Source organism: Lepidochelys kempii, chromosome 9, assembly GCF_965140265.1.
Source record: "Lepidochelys kempii isolate rLepKem1 chromosome 9, rLepKem1.hap2, whole genome shotgun sequence".
Classification (NCBI taxonomy): Eukaryota; Metazoa; Chordata; order Testudines; family Cheloniidae; genus Lepidochelys; species Lepidochelys kempii.
Genome location: NC_133264.1, coordinates 33761573 through 33778430, shown reverse-complemented (window position 1 = coordinate 33778430; position 16858 = coordinate 33761573). Strand labels below are relative to the sequence as shown.

The 16858-nt window shown below is 39.7% G+C and overlaps 1 protein-coding gene across 3 annotated transcripts in view; it reads right to left on the bottom strand.

Annotated features, from left to right (window-relative positions):
• Window positions 1–16858, bottom strand: part of PID1 (phosphotyrosine interaction domain containing 1) — a 159616-nt gene that overhangs the window by 91596 nt on the left and 51162 nt on the right. For 2 of the 3 annotated variants that reach the window (XM_073359837.1, XM_073359836.1), the window contains exon 2: window positions 11665–11811. The exons of the other annotated variant lie outside the window; for it this stretch is intronic. In XM_073359837.1, coding sequence (XP_073215938.1) covers window positions 11665–11811 — 147 coding nt within the window. The remainder of the gene's footprint in view (window positions 1–11664; window positions 11812–16858) is intronic. 3 annotated transcript variants of the gene reach the window in all.

The following is a 16858-nucleotide window of genomic DNA, read 5'->3' as shown; positions in this document are numbered from 1 at the left end:
TGGCAGTTGTGCAGTGCAAGGCAGATTGTACTGCCAATTCCCCTGCTGTACTTGGTGGACAGTCAGAGAACTCCAGCCTCCAGTGCTGTGAACATTGTGCCTTCCATAAACATCACTCTCACTTCAGACAGAGAAAACATGTGCTGATTTCACTTACAAACCACTCGGCATGAAAACCACAACATTTTGGAGCATTTTCTTTTAAATTTCTAAATTTTAAAAAGTACCAAACCAGAACACTTCAGTGAAAAAGAATAAGCTGTGACAACACTATTACTTTTTGAAAGAAAAGAAAATACATTTTACAACTATTTTAATGTTTACTGGACAAAGGTCTGCTCTCAGTTGTCACTGGTATAATACCAATGGGAACATAAAAGGTAATGCTGAACCTACATGAACTACCATTTAAATTTATTCAGAATATATGCATTATAAATTCAGTGCTATACAAATACACATGGACAGTACAGAAGACCATACAATACGTGTGCACAGTACCTGCAGTTAAAATGAAGTTCCTTAATAGATATGCTTGGTTCCTTAAAACTGAAAGAAATTACTTCACTTCTATATTATATGGTCATTTAAAATCCAGGATAATGTTTTCCAGTCTGGATATTTTTTAATATAATCAAATGCATTTTTATACAAAAGCATGTAGGCTTAATATTCTAAATTGTAATGATCTTATTTTAAAGGAAAAATTTCCATTTTCAATCTTGACCCTCAGGTTTCATAGATTTAAGGCTAGAAGGGACCATTGTGATCTGATCTCCTAGGACCATTACTCTGGCCTCCTGCATAACGCAGGTCAAAGAACCTCATCCAGTATCTCACCAGTTTCTCTTATCTTAATATTGGGGGGAGGGGGGTTGATAGTTTCAGCCATAGCACGTAAGTGCTGTGCTCTTGCCAGATCTTATATGCTAAAGAGGGATGGACTTAAATTATTTAGGACCCAATCCTGCAAACAGCACTACGGAGGCAGACCTCTGCATCCACAAAGAGCCCCGCTGACATCAATGGAGCTCTGCCCATGCCACTCTGATTGCAGGATTGGGACCTTGGACTGAAAATGCAAGTGGTGCAGAAAGTAAAATTGAGGATTCAGTAGGTGGCAGTCAGCACTCTGAGTCAGACTGAGTCAATGACTCTGTTAGAGGACACTGTGTTAGTACAAAGAAAAGGAGGACTTGTGGCACCTTAGAGACTAACCAATTTATTAGAGCATAAGCTTTCGTGAGCTACAGCTCACTTCTTCAGATGCATATCGTGGAAACTGCAGCAGGCTTTATATATACACAGAGAATATGAAACAATACCTATTCCCACCCTGTCTTCCCAACAGATGTCTAATTCACTTGCACTCATTAAAGATCCAATGGCACGCTTCCATACAGCAGTGGTACTAGCCTCAGTGTCACAGCCAAATTCCAACTTGAATTATGTCTGCCTAAAATTTCCATTACAGTTTAAATTGGAGATATTTTTCTTCACTTCCTCTTTGAAAGAGCATTGTGAAGAGTTATTGGCAGAGAATGGCCACCATTTTCTACCCCATGATGGCTGCACTGCAGAGGATGACTGATCCCTATTTAGATATTCCAAAGTACTTTAGGATTCAAAGTATTATATATGCTAAAGAAATGATGAACATCTACCAATGAAAAGTTCCTGATTTTCTTCTCAACACAGAGAGGGTCAGCATTTGTGACAGGTTTGTTCTGAGCGTTACATTCAGGAATGAATAAATGATTAATGATGATTCTCAACCAAGTCACACAGAGTCCAAATGGCTTAGTTTGGATTTCTATTTATTTGCATTTTATGCTTTGAATGTGAATCATTATTTCTTCCATAACAAATTGGAGTATAAACTGTTCAGAGCCTTAAATAATTGTTTTACATTAAAAGGTTTAATTTAGATTATTTCTTCTGATTGGCTTCTCTTGCTAACGAGACTAAGGGATGATGATTTCCAATTACAGCTTTTGTTAACTCAAAGGCAGTTAAAACCACCAAGCTCTGCAATTGTAAAAAGCACCCAATTCCAGCCAAACAGACTTCTTCCTACCTTAGAAATTTTTCTCGGGCTCCAAATTTCTTCTCCTGGTTGCTCATGATGGAATGGTCCCCATTTATTTAACCAAAACTCAATTAATCTAACACAAGCTGTGGAAGATCTTTGGCAAACAGCTGATTATACTTCCTTAGACTTTATATGCTTCACAAGGTTTCCAAACTTCAAGATAACTCTCTCTTTTTTTGGCAAGTTGACAGCACACAATGTAACAGGGTTATTTGCTCTGCCAGGTTTCAAAAACAATATGAAATATGCATATATCATAGCAAGCTTAGAAAGAAAGGCTCATTATGATGACGCAAGCACACTTTTCAGGGTTTAAGAGAAGTGCAAATAATTTCTCAAATACATGGAGCATATACCCCATGGGCAGAGTTAAGATTATAGTGAGTTAGATATAGCAGACCACGGTTGTGCTAGCAGTGAGGTCTCTCTCTCTAGGTACAGGAGTAGAGGTTATGGGCTGATTGTGATGGATACCATAATATTTTCATTTCCTTGCTTCTGAAGTTTTGGTTTAGGCCACAGAAAACATCCCCAACCTTAACTGATGCACAGCATAGTGGTTTTGTGTATTATATCCCTATGAGCAAGGACTGGCTACCTGAATGACCACCTCTCTCCGTAATGTGCTCTTGCAACATTGGAGGTCAGCTGGGGTGCTTTTGGCTCTGGAACTTGCTCCCACATATGACTGAAGGAATCCCAAGATTTTTAACCCTTGTGCATGTTGGGTAGTCCCTCTCTTTGCTTGGGGCTAGCGTGTGCCACTTGGGTATGGCACAGAATAAAAGGTAGGGGGGGCCCACCTCACCCCAGCCCAAGAGAACAGCAGGAGACATTCTCCTAGAGCTCCCAGGCACACAGAGTGTACCATACTACACTCTTTTTGATGTGCAGTCACGCCCCATTTTTCCCCACATCATGATCAGCAAGTTCCACCAGGGAGTGGAAGGCTCAGTAAGACAGCCATAAACCTACCTCCTACCTGGCCATCTTGGATCATGAGGTCAACCCATGGAAGTAGAGAGGGAGCAGCACTCAGGGCTGCCCAGGAACGGGAACTTGGCCCTTGTGCAGGTCATGCAGGTGTGTCGGGAAACTCCTGGTGCCTTTCCCATGCTCACTGCATGCCCATGAAGGAGACAGGCAGACTCTAGTTTTCTGAGGGGGTAGCTGGGGGGCATTTCATATTATTATTTACAATATTCCCAGGGATTGTGCTGTGGGTGCAGTTCTCAATTTAACTCCCAAAATAAATAAATAATTGTGGTACCGCTCAGCTTTAATTAACATATATTCAAAATTAGAACCCATGGAACTATACCTAAGCAAGAGGCATTCAGATAAATGTGTGTAGTCAACCCTTGCTGGTGAATGTGATGTACAAGGAGGTTTTTAGATAGGGAAGTATAATTTAAACTTCCAGAACTAGATGCCCTTTGTTCGAACTCCTGCTTGCAAAATGTCACCAGTGCAAATGCTAACAAAAAGCAAGAACATTAATATATCTGACAAGACATGGCAACTTTTACTGCACCCAAAATACATTTTTCCTATCATGCCTATTTACTAGTAAGCAAACAAAATTTGCTACAATACATCCCATCACAGTGAAACATTGAACACTGCCAGAAGTCTTTTTCAAGCAGGCTGGACTTAGTCAGGTTTTACTAAATCATTTTAACTAATTTAAATCCTTTGATTAGAGGTTCATTTTTAAAGTCTAGGGATCATATCAAATATCTTCTGAACTAATCATTTTCCACTTGCATTCACACGTCATATTTCTGTTAGTTATTTTGCACTCAGCCAGTTCACAATACTGCCACTGACGTCAGTGGCATTTCCACGCATGAAGCGAGCAAATGATATGTCACAGAGATCTGCTCGGAAGTTCAGAGAGGAGAGCGTCACAATGCCAGATATGGTGTAGGATGTTCCGTTTAATGGTTGTCTGCTTGGCTACTGGCCTTCATAGCAGAGGCGGCTACATTTGTTGGCGCATTCAACCCTGTTCCCATTGAAGTCAATGGCAAAACTTCCACAGACTTTAATGGTACAGAATCAGACCGCTTACGTGGACAAACTCAGAGGTGGTGAGCACATGCAAATCCCACTGACTCCCCACTGTGAGAGTTGCCAGTGCTCAGCACAGAACAGGGTTTGGCCCACAGTTATTAAAGTGCCTTGTGATCCTATCAGAGTAAAGCCATTATGGCTGTGTCTACACTTGGAGCTGGGAATGCCATCCCCAGCTCACACAGCCACACTTGCACTAGCTGTCATCATGCCAGTGTGCTAAAAATAGTAGCGTAGCCATAGCAGCATGGGCAGTGGCAAGCAATGACATAATCCAGCTGCCCCAAGCATGTACCCAATGGTGTCCGGATGGATTTGTATTCAGTGCTCCAATCCTGCTGCTGCTCACCGCTACCTGTGCTACTGCGGCTTTGTTACTATTTTTAAAAAAAGAAAAGGAGGACTTGTGGCACCTTAGAGACTAACCAATTTATCTGAGCATCAGTGCTCAAATAAATTGGTTAGTCTCTAAGGTGCCACTAGTCCTCCTTTTCTTTTTGCGGATACAGACTAGCACAGCTGCTACTCTGAAACCTGTTACTATTTTTAGCTCTCTAGCTCAATGAACGCTAGATCTCTGTGCAAGCTGAGAATCACGCCCCCAGTTCCAAGTATGGACATTGATACTTTGTTTTTACATAGGCTTTCTTAAAAATGTGCAATAACTTTGCTATTGAAATCTTAGGTTAATGAAACAGAGCATTCTTCAATTCGTGTAATTCTAGACCAAGAAAACTATCTGGGGGAAGTGTAAATGAATGTTCCAACAAGCAACTTTTCCCATTGTTGTGCTCTCTCGTTTTTGAAATTATGCCTCTAAAACTAAGTCTTATTTCACCATCTCTCCCACTGATGAATATAATCTTCTAACACGCTGAAGCAATTAAGATCTGTACCACTTTTCCTAATGCAGCTGGGAGGAGTTGCAGGGAGAACTTGGCAATTAGAGTAACACTGTCAATTTGTAGTATAAAGTGTGCATGGCTTACATGCAACAGATAGAGAGTCCTAAATGAAGCAAAAAGAAAATGAGGCATTGTGCTTCCCATTCAAATATGTGGTAGAATAATAATAGACCCTGGATTAGGGTTTTATTATTATTTGTTTGTTTGGGTTGTTTAATTTGTTTCTTTATTAAAAGATAATGGCCACCTTCAAGTTATGATCTAACAAAATGGTAATAAAGACCATCAAAAAGCTAGTTAGCTGCTAGCCACATTATATTTATGGCTAGATGCAGCTGTGCTCAGGAAAACTGCTCCTGACCTCACTACAGCTGCAAAGAGAACATTTTTATTTGGTCTAGGATGAGATGAAGTGGGTTTAGGAATATATGCAGCAGCTACTCAACTGTGGTTTGAGTAGCCAAACTGGCAATAAATGTTTAAAGGTTGGGAGGGTACTTAAATTATCTGAAGGAAATTTAAATAAAATAGTAGATTTTTAAGCACCAAAGATGTCAAAAAGAAAATGCATGTTCTGTTAAGTATTAATACATAATTGTCTGCTGTTCTGAATAAATAATATATTGCCATGTGCTCTTAGTTCAGACTGGGGACCAGGAACCCAGACTCCTCACATCTAGAGATAAACTGAAAGTTACTAGACATGATTCCGTATAGCTGAACACAAATAACCAAGCAGTTGGATTATATAACTGAAATCTAAACTAAGACCTGGACTCTCAGCTGCACCAGAGCTCTGTTCTAAAGCTGGAGCTGCTGGGCATAATTTCAACCCTGTGGCTGTTCTAAATTATACTGCCCCCTGGGACCATTACCTCAGCTTGTAACAGATCTCTATGAGCCATTAGACCAGCCAAGAAATTGCCAGCTGACAAACCCCCTTAAACCAACTTTATGTCATCTGGGATTTCCCCCACATCAGGAGAAACCTCAACTGACCTCATAGGGCAGTTTTTCAGCCCCTCTGCTCCACCAGGATAGCACAAAGAGGCCAGAGCAGGGACCATGAGCTGACCCTCAGTATTCAAGTGAGAAGAAAAGCTTTATTTGCACCACATTTTACTTACTCACTATCTAGATTATCTAGATTTCAGTAGCATAAGATATGCACAGGAAATAGTAAACATGTAGTACAGGGTAGCAGTTTGCCACCTTTCTTTAAGTGATTGAGGTGAGAATTTGGGATTTGTCAAACAAATTGGGAGGAAAAGGACGGGGTTAGGGACGGTCCTGACTATTAGGCTATTGTGTTGTATTTAGCTAAAAGGGACAGTAGTCAAAAGCTGACATGCCATGTCGTTATTATTGTTACATTATTTATTTATTATTTGTATTGTGGTATTACTAAGAGCGCCCTCCCCCCCCCCCAAATCAGAATCAGGATCCCATTGTCCTAGATATTTTACAGACACACAATAACTCCCTACCCCAAAGAGTTTGTTGTCTAAATAGAGAAGAGAGACAAGCAGAAATAGACAGAGTAATACCCAAGCAAGAGTTTGGTAAAATTTAACAAGGATATTTATCAGTAATAAAATAATTATTATTATTATTATTTAATTTAGGAATTATATATTACTCTAGGATTCTAAGCTTTTGTCTGTTCCTGTGCATCCTCTTAGTTAACCCAGCTTTCAAATTGGTGCAACTCCACTGACTTCACAGGCATTATTTCTTGAATAATGTCTCCCAGGAAAGGAGATCAGAATCAGGCCCAGGGGGCAAATTTAGGACACCTATTTTACAAGTATCCCAATGAGGATTTTCTTATTTGTGTGGGACATCATCAGATCATTATTTTTGAGGCATGAGAGCAAATCACTGACTATTAACTCTAGAAATTAATTATGGATTTTTGCATTGTGGGTCAAATTCTCATTTATGTCATGCTAGTTAAATTTGAAGTAACTCCAATAAAGTTAATGAACTAACACAGGTTTAATGAAGAGAAGGATTTGGCCCAGGGTCTTCAATATTCCATAAAGCCATACCACACATCAAGTACAGAAGATTATTAGTATAATGTATATTACAGAAGCACCTAGAAGTTCCAATTGTGGGCAAGGACCCCCAGCGTGCACAGAACACAAACTCCACTAACCACTACCATTTAGGAAGTCCAGACACAGGATTAGGTCCTTTCTACTGCTGGTGAACATATTTTTTCACAACTCCAGAATAACAGGTATAAATTATACCTGCTTCCATTAATTCTTAATTTTTCATCTGTAACAGTATGAGTCAGATTTGGTTTTAAAACATCATTATCTCACTAATGCCACCTATGCAAGTTACCTGCCATCTTATTTGAAAAGAACTTTAAAAGCATTAAGCTCACATTAGTCATTTCAGAAATGTTAATATTACATGTCCAACAGAGATGAGCAAAGAGCTTGAATGTAATAATCTTCCCAACTGAATATAAAAGAAAAACCACAGGCAATGTATCATACCTAAAAATGCTGTATCATGGAAATTTATGTTGCCATTTAACAAGAGCTTATCCCTAGGAAAGGAATGAGTTGTACCTAAACTATAGCAAATCAGCTTTGATGAATAATATTCCTTGCTAGGCTCATGCTGCTCTAATCGAGACCCCCCGGTCAATCCAAGAATAAGGGTCACTACATTTGAATGAAACCACTACTGACTCTGGTCACTGACTCTTCAATACAGACTTCACATTGAAGAGTCTTATAATTTAATACAAATGTTCAACCAATGACACCACTTCACAAGTTACAAGGCAACATTTTTAACCTCTGTCATTTTGCATTACAGTAACAATGCCTGGAAAAGCAGCAACAGAATACATAAAATCCCTTGTAATGCCTCCACAGCTTTAAGAGATAGAAAACGAGGAGCCTTGAAATCTGCATAAACTAATATAATATTTGATTATTCTTCAAAGGATAAGGATAAAGCTTTAAAAAAGGGACAGTAGAAGCAGCTACTTTTGAGAAGCGACCATTTTGAGCAACCTACTTTCGAGAAGCGGTCCAGGTTTCCAATCTCAACCTGATGCTACAGTACTTAGTGTTGTGCTGAAAGGAGAGGAAGTTTCCACTTGAAAACACAAGAGTGCATCACAATTAATAATCAAAGAGCTACAAGTTAGATAACCACAGTCAAATCTAAATCCTCAGCATATGAACAAGGGGGAGCCCAATATTCATATGTGGGGATCTAAATTGCACTCATGCACATACAAAAAGATATGTATTTAATTTTTGGTAGGAGCAATTTAGAAACCCATGATTAAAAATCTCGCCCAACAAGTGAGCTGGAAACAATAAAACATATATTCTTAGCATTCTCCTCCCCTTCCCAGCTATATTAGGGTTTAACTCAAATAGTGACTTTCTATGTACAGGTCCCTGATTAACCAAGGTGTTTTGTTTCTCTCTTGAAAACAGCTACTATTGTTGTGACCAAAATGCTAAAACACTTTTCTTTTGTCACTGTCTACAAACATTAACTACATTAAACCGCATAGTATTGCTGAAAAAAGCAGCATCCAATCTTGTTGGCACCCATGTTGTTGACTTTCTTGACAGATAAGGGGTCTCAGCAGTGGGCAGGATCAAGACCCGAGTGTCCTGCCCAAGACTGTAAGCAGTGTCAGCAGTAGAAGGTAGAACCCAAGCTTCCACTCTGGGCTCTCACCTCACCTGTCTCATAAATTAGTCTGTTCATCTTTAAGAAATATATTGGAATCTTTGACAGCACACACTACCCAAGAAGTTTCGGCTACGCTGGCCTGCATTATGAACTATATGCAATCACAAGCAAAGACTGCAATGGCATCTGAGGTGTTGTTCAGTCTTGAAATCCTGAGACTGCAGCAGTGCTCTTGCCTGTATGTCAGGAATTTCAAAGAAAGAGAGTAAAGAAAAGAAGGGCCGGGATAGCAAGAAGGAGCTGGAACTTGTGCCCTTGAGTAAGTTACTATTGCACTGAGAGACTATGACCGTTAGAATTTTGAACGTGGAATAACTGCAGTTCTGTGCTGCAAAATCGAATGTAAATTATATCTTGTTTGTTTGTGTAAGTGTGTGTTTGCTTGGTGGAGTCATGTTGTTGAGCCTAGAATGATAGGATAAGATTGGAAAAAGGCAAGCCTAGGTATACAGATTAAGAAAATGCAGACATGGGAGGCACTCTGATGGTTTTTAAAGGCTGGGTGAACACTCTTTTCAGGAACCAATCTAGCGAGCAAATTTACTCAACAGTCTAAAGCTGGATGGTGGAGGGAAACTGTGGGAGGGTAAAGCTGCCTGAATAACATTTGCTGAATAATTTGGCTAAATTTCACAAACTTTTGAAAAAATTATGCAATTAAATTTTCCCTAAATTATTCATCCAGCAGATAGTCACATAGTATTTGCCCAACTCTATTTGCTATGTTTTTTTATTACTCATCTAGGTCTTTTGGTGGATCTAACCAAAAGGCAAAAGAAAAACAGTAATTGCTATTGAAAAAGTTACCTGAAGAAGTAAAAATGAATTAGTCACTGAAGTGCTGCGGGGGTGGGGGTGGGGCGAGGAGCGTTGAGCATCAAGGGGAGAGGAAGCCAAACCAGCTACAAATATTTGAAGAGAAGGATAAATAAATGTAGCAATGAGGTAAAATAGGGAAAGGGAAAAATCGGGTTAATAACTGAGGAAAACTTCTTAACCATGAGAGCAATGCAAATACGGAATAGTCTCCCAGGAAAGGTACTAGAAGCCTCATCTCTTGAGTCGTTTGAGACGAACTCAACAAAGCACTGGAAACTACACTGTAGGCAGCAATTCTGGCAAGGAGATGGACTACAACACTGCATGACATACAGTTGTTGCCACTGACAAGTAGGGGAAGAAGATATGTATATAGTGGTAGCTGATAGGATGCTTTTTCACAGAAATACATAAAAAGCTAAGTATGGAATAGGATTCTGACTGCTATAGATTCCGACTCATTCTGCAACACGCGTCACTTGTTAAAGAAGAGCTTTCATTTGTTAAAGAACTGCAGGATGAGTCCAATAGCACTCTCTGATTTGAACTCTACAATCATACTCTCAGAGGCAGAGTTAAATTTCCTTTCAGAAAGTGTTGTTAAGCCAAAGCCCATCACACAAAATGTGAAAGCCAGACCCTCCACAGTCCGTACTATTAACTACTGATGTTCCCCAAATTTCATTATGTATCAACACAAAGGACAAAAGACATCATTAGGGAAACCTCTGGCAGTAGGAATGACTTATAATATTGTGTAGGGCTCATTTGGCTTGTGTTCTACTGTATCAACACAATGCAGCAATGGCACTTGACACTGAACATGAGCTCTTCTCAGCTGCACTCGCAGCAAAGAGCCACAAGAAAGTCAAACTTCCTAGAACAAAGGTTTGCTCATAAAATCCTGGTGACGACATTCCAGGAAAAAAACAGCCTAACACTGTAAAGCATTTCATTTCATAATGTACCCACAACTCATTTCCTTTACCTACTGAGAATGCTGTGAAAAGCATAGGAAACCACCATCAAGCAACCTCTCCCTCCACACCTCTACCAAATGGCAATATCTCAATGGCTATTACCAGAAACAACAGGCACAAAAGGTCTTGTAAGTTTTACTTGTAACTTGAAATTTCTATTTCACCTACCACTGTGACATCAGAAAGGGTTTTATTTTACAGCTGGCATCTTGCACAGCAAGTGATGCCCAAGACTAAAAGAACTGTTCTCTCACTACCTTTGGGCTCAGGTATGTATCTGGCTCAGCAACTGGAACTTAGCTAACAATCCTGTTGATGATGTACAAGCCAAATGAGAATCCAGCTCAATCTCCCCTAACATCTGTGGCTCCACTGGGCTAACTTAGTTTTGTAACTAAATTAGACAGATATACCCAGACAGACAGGCAGATCTGTTCACTGTTGTTAAATAGTCACAGTAGAGAAAGTACTTTATGCGCTTAAGCAGTTTAGAGAATAAATACACTTTTTCAGGAGCTGTAGTTTGCTGCAATTGGACAAAGTCATCTTGCTGGTTAATTGATTCAAGGTCTAATTCTTTATTTTTAAATATGATCTCAAGCCTGATCCTGCAAAGCCATTTCAATGGGCATATATGTATGTTAGTAAGGATTACTAAACAGGGTGCTTAGGCCTGGGAACCTCATCTTTCAGTGTTAGTACCGATAATCATATTTAAATTAGCCCAGGTGAAATGACACCATCACTAAAACACTTACATATTGAGTATAATAAGCAATTTTGGAAGCCAGGATCCAAGTGCAATTTATTGCCAGGATTGCAAAACTACTTTGGGATTTCATTCTCTATGCATGAGAACCTCATTTATTAAGGAGCAGAATGTTAATTAAAAAAAGCCCAAAGATTCTTTTGATTTATAAACCTCACAGTATTAGCATTATTTAATGAGGTTTCCAAGATAACAAAATGAATTTTTTCCCACTTTCCTCTTATATGTGTGGAACAATTCCACAGTTGTCTTGAGCCTTGGGGGTTTTGATTTTTCAAATACCTTGCATCCAGTATGGGCCCGGGTCTTCATTAATGGAGTTGTGGTGCACAGCTCAATGGCTTCTGGCTCATGGAAGATCACTGTAGGAAGAGGCTCTTTCCGAAGAGTTAGGACATTCAACTTGGTCTTCAACATGGTCTGAAAATGCTAAAATACAAAACAAAAAAGCAATTCACTTGAATTCAGACAAAGGAGGACTGAAAGTTAATACTTCTATTCACCTGAGTGTCTTTAACTGTCCATTCAGTGCCTTGGAAGCCTCATGTGCAATAGGAGGATGTTTTATAAATTAAAAAAATAGATTACTATTAGAAATGAGTAAACATGTACAACTAAATAAGACACACACAAAGAGTGGCCCAGTATCTTTTAGAACAGAAGCCAACATTTCCAAATTTGAAGGCCTAACTTTCAGCTCCTAAATCCATATTTGTGCACCTAAGTGAAAGTGACCTGATTTTCAGGAGTGCTGGGCATCCACAAATCCCACTAAAAATCAATCAAAATCCCAGTCACACACTGAATCTTTCCACAAACTGCCCTTCCTGGTAAAGACAGACCACACCCAGCAAGCCTCTACTTAAGATAAAACAGGAAAATCAGAACATTTGGAAGAAAAAAGGAAAAAGACAAAATGCCTTATCTCTGTGGCCCTATAATTCAGCAATCAACATTTCAAAGGAATTTTTTTTTAGTGTTTATTATTTTCCCCCTCCCCCAAGGCTCAATTCTGCTCTCACGGACTTCACCAGCAACACTCCCATTGAGTTGGATGCCTTGTCAAGCCCTCTCCATTTGTCTTTGATTCCTTGGCTTGTTAAATTTGGACCCCCTTCCATTGTTCACTCTGAACAGGATATATAGTGTACTCAGGTAAATCACAGTATTGGTCCATAAGAGTAGGTGGCACTTCCAGCATTTTTTTTTCTTTTTTACACAGTACTCCCTATGCTTAGAATGGGAAATTATGAAAAATAAAGATTAAACTGTAATAATGTTAAATGGCAAGTTTTTAAAACAAACTCTCACGTAAAACAATACAACATTTTAAAAGTTTTTAAATAAAGAAAGCCTGTTCTTGGGAGATTTCCAAACTAATTTTGCAGAGTCAACTTTCAACTGATCCTGAACTCAGGAATATATAGCGTTTGTTAATCACTATTTATTTGGAAAGGACATATAGTTATGAACATTTTCAAGACACTACTAACAACATACAGAACCTATTTCTAATAGCAGCTTCATTGATTACAGCCTCCAAATTAGGCCTCATTAATTATACACCTTCACTAACTTTACCATACTTGTGATTATTTTCACTAAAACTAAACTTTAATCTCCAATTTAGCAGAGGAAATTTTATTAATAAAACTACACTTTGCATCTTTTATCACAGGATTTCAGCATGCTTTGTAAACCTCATTTAGCTCAGCCTTCCTGCACTCCCAGGAATAAGAGAACCATTATTGTCTCTATTTTACAAAACATGAAACCTAGTGACTTACCCAAGGTCACACAGAAAGGCTGTGTCAGAACTAGTACTAGAATCCCTGTCTTCTGATTTTCAGTTCTGTGCTTTAAACTCAAGACCCTATTAAATGGATTTCCCATTCAAAATGTATGATAAGTCCTTAGCAACAACCTCTGTATATAATTTACATAAACATGCCATTGGGATGCTAACTGAAGGACTGTTAAAACAATATGCTACTCTGAAACACTTTAATCCTCAGTTCCTCAATGTTTTGTACTAGTGACTGTTATGATGAAGAATATTGTACTCAATAAGTGTACCGAAAAGGCAGAAATACCAATGGTCTATGAAAATAATACTTGCTTTCCTACTCTACCCATGAAGTTATGGCCTGTCATCATACTACAGGGCATCTTTGAATGTTTCCATGCTGTTTATGCAGCCATTTGGGCGTCCACTCTGGTAAGTTTCAGAGTAGCAGCCGTGTTAGTCTGTATTCACAAAAAGAAAAGGAGTACTTGTGGCACCTTAGAGACTAACAAATTTATTTGAGCATAAGCATCCGATGAAGTGGGCTGTAGCTCACGAAAGCTTATGCTCAAATAAATTTGTTAAGTCTCTAAGGTGCCACAAGTACTCCTTTTGTTTTCACTCTGGTAAGAGATGTATTCATATTTCTAATCTGACTTTCTCTCATATTCTCCATTATCCCATTCATTCTCCTAAGCACAATAACGTATTATCTTAGGCAAAAGAGCACTCCATTTAAGATGATTATTCATTAAAGAATATACTTTGACATATATTTATGGAGAAGAGCGCTGTTAGCTATTACTAAGCTCTCTGGGAACATTCTTTTACATACCCTTATTTGAGCATTGGCCTGCTAAACCCAGGGCTGTGAGTTCAATCCTTGAGGGGGCCATTTGGGGCAAAAATTGGGGATTGGTCCTGCTTTGAGCAGGGGGTTGAACTAGATGACCTCCTGAGGTCCCTTCCAACCCTGATATTCTATTATTTCATTTCTTTCAATTTTGAATAAGGAGTTCATTGATTTGAATGTCAGATTCATTCAGTAAGTTTTTAGTAAAGGCTTAGAAATACATGAGAATGGCCATACTGGGCCAGTCCAAAGGTCCATCTAGCCCAGTATCCTGTCTTCTGACAGTGGCCAATGCCAGGTGCCCCAGAGGGAATGAACAGAACATGTAATCATCAATAAATACCTTATTGCCCTTGATTAGCACAAAATACTATCAAAGTTTGAGATGCTCAATTTGAAAAGAGGAATGTAAGATCAGTTATGGAACATTACTTGCTACACCAGTTAAGGAATTGCTAATCTACTAACCTGGACCACTGTATCCCTTAAATTACAAATATAGGATACAGATTTGCTAACTTGCTGCTGAGAAAAGAGATTTATTTCTTCAGAAGAAAACATAAAAAATAATACAAAGAGTAATACAGGCTTGAAACATGGGCAGATCACAGAGCTGTGAGAGAGAATTTCTTACCACAGTCCTTCACTTGCCAACATTCTTTCACAGGTTTTATTAATCTCCCCTCAATAACACAACCTTGAGAACAACATGTCCGTTCTATCAAAGCACCCAAGAACTCCGGCCCAGAGGAGCCCTGCTCTTCAATGTGTGTGGATGGCTGGCTGGGGGAGACGGGTGTAAATTCAAACTTTTTTTTAAAACTTTCACCAAGTACTATTTTACTGGTGGACTGATTCTGGCTACAAACAGAGTTCATGGCTGGAAGCATTTCAAACTAAAAATGAAATCCTAACCCACTGCCTAGCCACTCCATCGCTGTGGGCCAAAATTGCTGTTTCCATAGATAAGCACTTTAGGGAGAAAACAGAAGAAAGGTGGCAGGGGGGGACGATGGACAACTCTTAAATGAGATAAAAAGAGAATCATTCCTATAGCCCTGTTTTATTTAATTAACTGTATTTCACTGTTACACTTTGATACAGTAACAGTGCTCTTAACAAGAACATTTCCCACCCTCCCTATGAATAGATTCCTCTAGAGTTCAGTGAATCAGACCCCAGATATGGCTCACCTTGCCTCTCATCTTCATGGCGATTACTTGCAAGGACAAAAAAAAAAAAATCGCACACTGACAAAAAGTGAGAAAAACTATGATAATCCAAGCCATGATCTATTTCTCTCATATATTACCAACCATCTACAAAGGCTTAAAAAGGGGAAAAGAATATTTTTTGCCATCTTGTCACTATTACATGTGAAGTCAGATGCAGTGGCCTTAGTCTTCAATCTAGTCAACAGTGGCAAATGCCAAAAAAACCCCAACAACTGCAATTGACAGAAAAGTGCAAACTAGTAGTTAGTCTCCTCAGTAAGGGCATGCCTAGAATGAATATATACACACACAACTACCGCTCAGACCTAAAGGATGTCCTACTTTAGCCTGGGATACACTGATGGTATGGAAAGGAAAATTTGCACTGCCATTTTAAGAGGCACATTGTAGTTGGCATTAAAAAGTAAAGATTTGCCAGCAGATGCCAGACAGTGAGGTCCCAAATTAAGAAAAGTACTTAAACACCTGTTTAGCTTTCAGTACATCAGTAGAAGCATTGAAGCGTATTTGGGTAGTCAATGGGTCTACTCATGCGTTTAAACCTCAGAGCACGCTCAAGTGCATTACTGAATCAGTGCCTTATGGCCAGATCCACAAAGGGACTTATGCACCTAAAGTGGCAGTTATGCACGAACTCCAAAATTTAAGTGCCACTAAGATCCTCAAAACCTGTGCTGAGCTATCACCTAAACACAGAGGTGCCTAAATTTCTGCCAGTGAGCATGTGCACACCCACCTCAGTCTAAGCACCCAGCCGCTTAAGACCAGCAACATCCTCACACAAGGCATTCTCTTAGCTGTCTTGCCTTCATGGCCTGATCTGATAAGTGTTCTCAGAGTACATCTAAAACTCAAGCAAAACAGCCAGGGAGGAGGAAGTGCTGGCAGGAGCAATCTTCCTTTAACCTGGTGATTAGAGCACTCATCTGGGATGTGGGAGACCCAGGTTCAATTCCCCCCTGCTCCCCTCCTCTTCCCTTGGTTAATGTGGAGCAGGCATTTGACCTTGGGTTTCCCACCCCCAGGGGAGCGCCCTGGGCAATAGGATATTATGGTGGGGTCTCTCATGTTGAAGCTGTTCCACTGTCTATAAATAATTAAATATGCACTGGGCCAAAGAGAGTGAAAGAATACATCTATAGGCCAGGGGCTAGGGCACTTGCCTGAGAGGTGGGAAACCCAAATTCAAATCCCTGCTCCAAATCAGGCAAAGGGTGGAAATTGTACCCAGGTCTCCCACATCCCAGGTGAGTACCCTGACCACTGAGCTAAACATCATAAGGGAGGCTACATCCTTCTCCCACCCATTCCAGCAATTCTTCCAAAAATAGTGTAAACACTTAACTCCACCTGAGAATCCCAAGGAGAGATAGGCACCTAACTTCTGGAGAGGGGCAGTGCTTGGGTCACACCCCTCACAGTGGGTGGGTCAGTGTTCTGGCTTTTATGGATCTTATTCTTAGGCACCCAACCTCCCCATTCATTGTATCGGGAACCAAGGCACCTAACCTGGGACTGAAATTCCATTGAGTGGCAAGGCACCTTGAAGTTAGAAACTGCAACACTGAAGGCCCTTTGTGTATCTGAGCCTTAGTTCCTGTT